General features: G+C 38.1%; 2 protein-coding genes across 2 annotated transcripts; one reads left to right on the forward strand and one right to left on the reverse strand.

Moving 5' to 3' along the window:
• The first annotated feature begins 182 nt into the window (after positions 1-182).
• On the forward strand, positions 183-4,176 carry LOC105281758 (vesicular integral-membrane protein VIP36). Its single transcript, XM_011343197.3, has 7 exons — positions 183-466; positions 1,125-1,240; positions 1,354-1,551; positions 1,786-1,948; positions 2,244-2,410; positions 2,634-2,691; positions 2,771-4,176. The coding sequence occupies exons 1-7, from the start codon at positions 352-354 to the stop codon at positions 2,920-2,922; spliced, it is 969 nt and encodes a 322-aa protein (XP_011341499.1). The 5' UTR covers positions 183-351; the 3' UTR covers positions 2,923-4,176.
• Positions 3,777-9,418, reverse strand: LOC105281759 (wolframin). Its single transcript, XM_011343198.3, has 6 exons — positions 9,151-9,418; positions 8,491-8,595; positions 8,166-8,382; positions 7,881-8,086; positions 6,594-7,798; positions 3,777-6,501 (listed from the first exon to the last, which is right to left on the reverse strand). Exons 1-6 carry the CDS (start codon positions 9,206-9,208, stop codon positions 5,710-5,712), a joined length of 2,583 nt encoding a protein of 860 aa, XP_011341500.1. The 5' UTR covers positions 9,209-9,418; the 3' UTR covers positions 3,777-5,709.
• Between the last annotated feature and the right edge of the window lie 144 nt (positions 9,419-9,562).

Genomic DNA, 9,562 nt, shown 5'->3' on the forward strand with positions numbered 1-9,562 from the left:
TTATGACAATTGTATCACACTATTAATATTAGTAGCAAATTCTAATTACAATAATTATTTATTGTTTATAAGACAAAAATATAAATAATATCTGCCGACCGGCGAATTCTGTTTTAAGTTACGCAACTACAGTATTTGTAGTCCTTGGTAGTATCGCGGTGACTTGTATTCGTGACGTTGGTAGGTTAGCGCCACGGAGAGTCAGTGCGTGCCTGCGTGAGTGGCGCTTGGTCTGGCAAACTGAAGTGGTGGCTGCTGCGAACACCGCAGCCATCCGCAATTCCGCATATTTATAATTTAGTGACGTGAACGTTTGAGGATCGCTCCGTTGACAGACGCAAGGAAGGAAACATGAATGCAATCATGTGGCTGTTTCTGCTCGTCGGCGTTTTGCAGTCTTCCGCCGCCGATTGGAACACGAAGGATTACATGAAACGAGAACATTCTCTGATCAAGCCGTATCAAGGTTTGCCGATTTCGATTATCCTTATCCGCGCGTCTCAATATCGCACGTGACAAGGTTCTGTATTACGCATATTGGCACGGAGGCAGATTCATCTTTTCATTTCTTCATTTATGATTTATCTGAAATACTCTAAATTAAAAATCACCCGCTCACACTGCGTGTGCGTGTGAGGTTAAGCAACGAACATTATTTTGATACGCAGAAGTTATTTTCGACACTTTGTTATCTTTATAAAAACTTACGTGTTTTACAACTCTGTATAAAAGCAGTTTGTCGTAAGTCACAGAATTAGATGAGTGTAATATATGAAAGAGGTATTATAGCAGAAAAAAGCATTAATATGAAATATAGATCTTTTGCAAAAAACTTCCACAAAGTGCAATGACAGGAATGGTATGTGAAGATTAATAATATAAAGCAATTAAATAATATAAATAATATATTAATATGCCAGAGATAATTTATAATAATTCAATATTACAAACTTATGTAAGATTTTATCTTGTCTTATTTTTGTATTCAAGATATAATATGAAATCAATATTGTTATATAATCAAAATGTTGATTTTATTGATATATATTTATAAAATCTACAGATTTTTATGTATTACCTTACATCTTGTTTTATATATTCATGAAATTATTTCATATAAACAGGCACAGGTATGACGATACCTTATTGGGACTTTATGGGAAGTACAATGGTAACGAATAATTACATCAGGTTAACACCTGATTTACAAAGTAAACAAGGTGCCTTATGGAATTCTGTTGTAAGTATTCTGCTCATAATTGTAGTTGTGATTTTAATTTGAACATAGAATTTATATACAAATGTAACACATGTATGTATATGTTAATTGATTTTTAAATTTGTCATTTGTAGCCATGCAATGTACGAAATTGGGAATTACAAATTCAGTTTAAAGTACATGGGAAGGGGAAAGATTTATTTGGAGATGGTTTTGTTATTTGGTATGCCAAAGAACGAATGAAATCAGGTCCAGTATTTGGAAATCAAGATTATTTCCAAGGATTAGGAATAATAGTCGACACGTACAGCAATCATAATGGCCAGCATAATGTAAGTTGAATACAACTGCGAAGTTCTAGGTAGAGTTCAATCAATTATTAAGTTTTAGCGATACATGATTGTCTTTAGTTATTTGTACCACTATTTGTGGTACTTGGGGAGGATATCCTGATTCACATAATATACATTTACATTTAAAGTTAAATAGATATAACTCTGGTATTTTATATGTAAATTCTTTTGTTTTTGTATATTTTCATAATATTTTCATAAATTTACCTACAGCATCAACATCCTTATGTCTCGGCCATGATCAATAATGGAACTTTACATTATGATCACGATCGTGATGGTACTCATACACAACTTGCAGGATGCGAGGCAAAGTTCAGAAATGTAGAATACGATACACACATAGCTATAAGATATGAAAACTCCGTCTTATCTGGTAAGTCGGACGCAATTGAATATTGCAATTTACTCAATATTTCCATTAGCTATCGTTGTTAAAGCGTTATTTAAACATTTTTTCTTCATACTCTCTTTATACTTCATATTTTCTATTTTGTCTTATTGTGGATTATACTATGTCTTTATTTTGCGTTAGCTATTTAATTACCTTCTGCTTGAGGTTGTATGTGTGTGGGTGTGTGTGTGGATTGGAACGTGAGATAAAATAATATAATATCAATGACATCCTTTTTACTATGTTTTTATTAAAGTTATTCGATTTTTATTTGCAGTTTTCACGGATATGGCTAACAAAATGGCGTGGAAGGAATGCATGATAGTGAATGAGATTAGACTTCCAACAGGATACTATATTGGAATCTCCGCGACCACGGGTGATTTGTCGGACAATCATGATATATTGTCGGTTCGTTTATTCGAACTGGAGTCACCAGATGATGTAAGCACTTAAATATTTCATCTTTTATTTATATTTCCATGACAGAACAGTAATAAATATATAAAGAATTATACTATTTATATACTCTATAGTATATAGCTAAGTTTTAATTAAATAATTTTTAAATATCATTAATTTTTAGTTAAACTAATATATCTAATAAAAATATAAAAATTGTATGAGTGTAAGAATAATTAACAAGTCAAAACAATTTGATTTACAGCCTCAAGAAGACAGATCTCAAATTGTGCCATCAGCAGCGTACTTTGACGCGCCAAGAGGTATACAGTCGAACAAAATACTATCGTATTGCACGTACACATGTTTCCGTTTTTTAACATTTTCGTCCTTTTGTTTCAGAACGCGTGGAGGATGAGAAACAATCTAGCATGAGTAATACAAAACTTTTTCTATTGATGCTCTTTTGCGCACTTGTATTAATGGTCTGCGTCGTCATTGCCATTATGCAGTACCAAAAGCATCAGGAGAAGAGCAGAAAGCGTTTCTACTAAGTCATATTTTTAGGTAGCGTATCTTAAGCAGCTTGTCGATTTCTCCTTTATCCAGGATTTTTCATACGTAACTGTAATGTAAGTCATAAAAGTGCGAATCTGAAGACTGTCTTTATTGCTCCAAAAGTTAGCGTGTATTATTATTATTATTATTATTTTGCAAGCTCGGCAGGGTAAAGGAGAGATGCGTATAGATGTAACTATTCTAAATTCATAAATTGATTCGAAATCTGAATTCCTCTGTTCTACTATATTCTACAATTCGTTCCTATTCTCGTACGTGTCACTCTATATTCGTTTGTCGGAATCAATATATGTTCACTTGATTTATTTACTTCATTTTATAATACACATAAAAATATAAATGTATTTATTAGTTTCTCAACCAAAGTTATTGCTTCTTTTAATGCTGCAGGAAAATTTGGCAAGAATAAGATTTTATATACTTGACTTCTAAAAAAATACATAGGATCGAAAGGTATATATAGTTAACTATTTACTGTCACGTGTATAATGCTAATTGTACTTTAGACGGGTCTTGAAGAAAACTTTGTGTATTATACACATATACATTTAATTTCGAGCGAACGTTCAAGATCTAAGGTGATATATCTCTCCAAAATTTTTGGTTAAAGTGATATGCGATTGTATAAATTAATTCTAACAAGTGCAGTGGTCGTAGGTATTTAAGGAAATACATCACACATAAGGGATAAGAGGATATACTTGCTTAGAGAGACAAAATATAGGAATTGTAATTTCTATATTTTGTAATTGTATTTTAATTTCTATTCGGGCAGTTTCTCTTCCTTTTACTTTTCGGAATAATTATTTTCATATACAGATTAAATACTGCGAAAAAAAGACTTTATTAATATAGGTTTTTTATCTGTACATACAGGAAATTAAAGTATACACGAAGCTCCCACGTTGCATAAAAACAAATTTACATCCGCAGTTGTTCACGAATGATCTTCGAGTCCATGATTTTAAACAGACTGTTATACACGTACTAACACTGCATGCGAGTGCAATGCATTAAAATACGCAATATGGGAGATTCTATTGTATCTCGATATAAAGTAATTACATAATATAACTCTCTGTATTGTAGTTTTTTTATATGGAAATTGAGAAAAAAGGGAACCAAGCCATTTAATAAACAATCTTGTTATCGAGATGATGTTATCATTCGAAACAATAATGTATCATGATCTGTTGCCAAATATAAATAAATATGTCTATAATTCTAAACCAAAAAGCATCTTTTCTATACGAGGTACGAGAGTATTAAAACTTATCACTTATTAATATATTGGAACGAGGTATTTTTTTAACTCTGCGCTAGATTTCTTACTACACGTTGACAAAAATATACATTTGTACATCAGAATGTAAGAATTCGTGATGTTTTAACACATTTTAACTCGTTTAATTTGTTTGCTTTGAGGAAGCGGAAATAGATTATATTTTTATCATCAACGATAAAATTATTTAAACAGAAAATACGAAGGCACATCCATGTCTTGTTTTATCTTTTTACTATCATTCCTCTCGTTTTAGTTCCTATATCCTTGTACGATACAACGTGATGGAAGTGTCTTTAGCTCTACAGACAGATATGCTCATTTATAATTCTAGTAGATCTAAACACTTAACATCGATGTTGCTGTTCATATTGTACATACGTGTCTAGTCCTTCGGAAGAGCATCACTTTAGTAACCGAGTTTCACGATATCCTAACAGAGTGCTCTTCATGTTTAGTCGCCACTACACAATATTTTCTATAAACATCATATTTTACTTTCACATAAGAATAGCTTGCTAAATAATCTAAAATTATTTACAGTACATTACATAGGTTGCATACTGCCTAGCTCGCCGTACAAACTAAAATTTCATCGTTTTCTAATGAATGATAATATGTATATATATTCTATAAACCTAAAAATGCAATTTTTACAACTTACAATATTAAAACAAGGTCTCGTCTCCAATCAGTCTCCGAAAACGGAATACAAAAATATTAAGCATTCCTCTCCCTCTCTCTCTTTTTTTTTGTTGGCAGTAATGCTTAGGAAAATATATCGATCTTAAAATATATGTTAATATTCCGAAGCAGATTATGATTTACTTATGAAAGCCTAACGTAACTACTATATGCTGCCTGAGGCGTCGGTAACATCGAAACGCACTATTTTCTACTTTCATATCATACACACATATAACATACATATGACATACATATGTGTCAGACATTCAAGAAAAATGCTGCCTTTACTTATACTTCGCATAATGTTATTGACGTAACAAAGTTTTTTTCTCTCAACTTTCAAATTGTACTGTACATTGCGTAGTTATCTAGTGTAATAGATGGTATTGCGTAGATTATATTAAGGACATTATACGTGTAAAAATGATATTCAGCAAATTAAAACGTCATCAGTTGCGTCACGTTGTTGCGCCGAAAACTTAAATCTTTTATCAGTTTTACGACGCGAAAATATGTCTTTTAGAATAAACGGAGCATGTGATTTACGCTGCACGAACTGTATATTTTATAAAAAACATTTTCTTAGCGTATATTAAATACTACATAATCCTGCTTTCTTAAATTTTACTCGTTCCCCAATCTGAAAATTTCCTAGCAGGGTAATTTATCTTTAAGACAGGTCATATTAAACTAATTATAACAATATAGATAGCCATTAAGGTAGTAATACCGATTCATCAGGTCTAAGAAGCTCCAAAGAGATCTGGGGGAATTCAATCACATAGAATCGTGATTACTTGAACATCACGATCGGATTTAACAAAAAGTTCAATACAGTCTTCACGCTGAGACAAAGATCTCCAATGATAGAGCTTAAGCTAATATGATACCTGTGACGTTTGTAAGACGTGTTTAACTCGAGAGAGTTGCACGCGAGGCATCCCGCTGCCTCCAGATCGACGTGTGGATCGGTGCCGCCGAGGAGAGATTCTCTCTCCAAGCCGTCGTTCAGAAGCGTGCCGGAAAACCAAATCTTGTCGCCCGGATATATGTTCAGGCTGAAATTGGTGAAAGAATGGTCCGCGACAAGGCGTATCTCCGTCGTGCTTCCCCATATGCCGTTTTTCATTTTCACGAAAATCTCGAACTCGTACTGATTCCAAGCCAGAAGATGGCACTTGCTTTTCTTCTTTTGGATGCTCGTGATGTGCTTGCAGTTCTTCCTACGAGTCTCGTCGCCGGAATTGCAGTCCTCCTGATACGGCTCTCCGTACATGCAACTGAGTATTGCTTTAATATTGTCGGGCAATTTGTTCAGGACGACAGCCATGTTGTTCTTGATCGATTTCAGCTTGATATTCGTCACGTAGCCTTCCCACGAGATCGGTACGCCCTCCAACTGAGTGCACTGCACCTGCACTTGCGCTTTCGATGACAACTCCTCCCAGGCAGGTTGATGGCAATAGTTCTGATACTGATCCCACGTTAAGGTGGAAACGTCGTATGATGCTACGTCGGATTCCTGTTTATACTCCATTATCGTCGGCCACAATAAGAACGTCGCAGCGCCAACGCCGAGAGCAATCTACAGAAATTGTTCACGGTCAATTGTAGATGTAAACAAATACTTTAGAAGGTGTCCAAATCTATGAGGAATATGACAGGATGTGGACCTACCTGGACAAGTGTAATGATCCAATTGAATCTTGGCGCTCTGGTTCTCCTCAGATACCACGAAGCCAAGAATGGCATTCCTCCGAGTAGAGCGGTAACCGCTATTCTCATTGCCAAGTCGTTTTCTGACAAATATTTGGCAGCGGCAACGATCGGCAAGATAATCGAGGCTATACTAGCAATTGGAAGAAACAAGACCATACCGACAAGCGCGAGAGCGCCTCTGATTAGACCGTACCACGTGGCACCTTGAGAACTGAAGATCGCTATCTGCCACCAGCTCAGGGTAACGCAATGAGGTATCAAAGTTCGATACGTGCCACGCCAACCGTCTCTCGCGGCCATCTTCGCGAAGACTGCCGGTATCAGAAGATAAAATACCGCACGAAAGTTCAGGCAGAATTCGATGCCGTTGCCGACTACGTACGACGCAAACGTCGGCACTCTGATATCCAGGAATCTCCAACCCTGCGCGACAACCATGTCCGTCTCGTAGGGGTACTTGGCGAGAACGTGCACGCCAAAGCTGAAGAGGGCTAGGAAGTCGGGAAACCGCGACGAGGTCTTCCACATGAAACTGAAAAGCGTGATGAGGGTGAGAGCGACCGCCATTATGGTAAATTCGGATTGCGGAGTCCACTGGTGAGCTATCAGCGGATAGATCATCAAGTTCAGTAGCAACGCGAGGAAAAAATGACCGTACGGTTTCAGATTGTTACGACAGAACTGGTACTCCGCTTCCTCGGGGTTTAGATTGCCGCCCGAGTAGCTCAAGAACAGGCCCGACCACACGCGGAAATCGTTAAATTCGCGTTTCCGCTGCAGCATTTGAAAAGTGGCCACCACCATAACTATGAACGATAAGTAATAGAAGGCCATTGGTATAAAAAGTAATAGGCTCTCCGTGCCAAACAAGGAGTACAGTAAGAGTAATAGGAGAACGTGCAGATTTGACGTAAAGAGAATCTTCCCGATCGACGTCCCTTTGCGACCTAGCGTTTCAACCAGCCAGCTGTAAAGGCGCTTCAGCGACGCAAGCGGGTGAACGAATGGCCGTTGCAGCAACGGCACCGTGTCCAACGCCAATTCGGCTGGATCCACCATGCACAGGGCATGCGAAACTATCGGAAGCATTCCACGCGCGTAGCTCGCAGCCGCGGAGACTAGAGCGGCCTCCGTGATCTTCTCGCCTTGATGACTCGCCCAGTCTGCAATTATGCGGCAGGATATGCTTGTAAGCACACAGAAAGAATGCAACACCGTAGAAAATTCCAAGAAAAGTTCCTTTACCATGAGTGTCACTCGCTTCTTCATCTTTCACGGACGCGGAGTCATCAGGAAGCCCGTTTCTGGGGAAGCAATCGTTATCATTGTCCTTTTGCGACGAGTTGCTAGAAACGTCATTCGAGTGAAAGTTACTGGTCGACGGTGATGACACATTTCTCATGCGTCTTTGCAGCTGCTCCATGGTAATAAAGTCCTCGCCATTTGACAAGCTGACAGAGAAGACATTTCGTATTCAGTACATGGTATATGCGATGTATTTGTTTAATCATTTAACATCAAGCTACTCACCTCATGAACATTTCTCTCGCCGCTTTTCTAACCAATTTCTCGTCTTGCGTCATGTCTAGGCAGCTCTTCACGTCGTAATAGTTATGCTTGGTGATACCGCGGCCTGTGGCTAGGCACTTCCTGAGGATATCAGTTGCTTCCAGGTTTCCTTGCTCTGAGGCTTTCGTCAGCCAATACACACCCAACTTTGCGTTCTCCTCTTTATCGATGTCAAGCTCTTAAAATGCACATTCTCTACGTTAGATAAAATAAATATGCAGCAAAACTGAAGGTAGGCAACCTGATGTGGGAAAAGCTTTGGCAAAGAACTTGTACTGCTGCTTACCGCATCGTTCCTCCAACAATTGTTTAGCCAAAATCACTTGAGATTCTGGACAGCCATCCTCCGCCAATCGGGAGCGTAGCCGTCTAAGAGAACCCTTAGGTCCATCTATTAATAGGATTTACAGTTACCAAATTGTTCACTCATGATTCATTATTTCGTCACATGAAGTGTGTTAATACTGAAAAATGAGTTCTATGCGTAGTTCCTACTATAAGCGGTGTACTGCAACTGCAATTAATTAAGAGTAACTTTCCAAGTTTTACTCAAATTGCGTTTGCATTTTTATTGATACATAATAATTATTATTATGTCGTTAATTTTGTGTCTAATCAATTAATAAATTTTCTTTATCTGTAACCTGAAGTTAGAGCTTTATTGACTTATTTAATTCCACATTGCAACGTAACAATGTCTCCGGCGGCTAATCGTCAAAGATTAATTTCCATCGAGCTCCGCTCGACAATTAGGCATTTGTTCGTTCGCAAAAGACAGGGTAACGAGAACGCATCGTATGTCGCGCCATCGTTTTTTTTTGGTCATAAGTCACGTGCGCTTCGCAGACGTAAACAGTTTATGTGCCCTTGTCCCGGTTGTTTTCCAGGCGTTCGCGTTCCCTCGTGTTCCCTCGAGCGTACGAAATCGCAATTCAGAGATGATTACCGTGCAGCGTCCACTGTTTTCTGCCGGATCTACCAGACAGCGGTACGATACCAGCCATGATTCACGATCGGAGCGGAGAGCGCTTTGCAATCGTCGCTGCGACTCTCGCTCGCGAATATCGTACGACGTACGTCCGTCCTTTCGCAATGCAGATCACCGAACGTGAAACGTCAAAGTCACCAACCAGTCACAACACACTCGTTCGCCGTGCAACCCGCCGAGCGCTCCTGTTGAATAGCTGGTTAAGCGTGGGTGAGCGATGCTACGCGGCGCGTGCGCGTCTCCGCTCTGGAATAGGTTAGAGTCAGGTTAGGTACGTAAACAAACTCGTGAACGCGCCATTTCACAAATGATTCATTCGCATATTTATCAATCTTCTGCGTGTAAAATCTCGTTTAATTCCATCATCGGT

Source organism: Ooceraea biroi, chromosome 2 (assembly GCF_003672135.1).
Source record: "Ooceraea biroi isolate clonal line C1 chromosome 2, Obir_v5.4, whole genome shotgun sequence".
In the NCBI taxonomy this organism is placed as follows: domain Eukaryota; kingdom Metazoa; phylum Arthropoda; class Insecta; order Hymenoptera; family Formicidae; genus Ooceraea; species Ooceraea biroi.

Bases quoted from the DNA above. Each gene is read 5' to 3' on its own strand.
- LOC105281758 (XM_011343197.3), top strand. From the start codon at position 352: ATGAATGCAATCATGTGGCTGTTTCTGCTCGTCGGCGTTTTGCAGTCT. The intron at 1,949-2,243 runs GTAAGTCGGACG...TTTTATTTGCAG, and splicing joins TGAAAACTCCGTCTTATCTG to TTTTCACGGATATGGCTAAC. The intron at 2,692-2,770 runs GTATACAGTCGA...CTTTTGTTTCAG, and splicing joins GTACTTTGACGCGCCAAGAG to AACGCGTGGAGGATGAGAAA.
- LOC105281759 (XM_011343198.3), bottom strand. From the start codon at position 9,208: ATGGCTGGTATCGTACCGCTGTCTGGTAGATCCGGCAGAAAACAGTGG. The intron at 8,087-8,165 runs GTGAGTAGCTTG...CTTCTCTGTCAG, and splicing joins GCGAGAGAAATGTTCATGAG to CTTGTCAAATGGCGAGGACT. The intron at 6,502-6,593 runs GTAGGTCCACAT...CAATTTCTGTAG, and splicing joins GGATCATTACACTTGTCCAG to ATTGCTCTCGGCGTTGGCGC.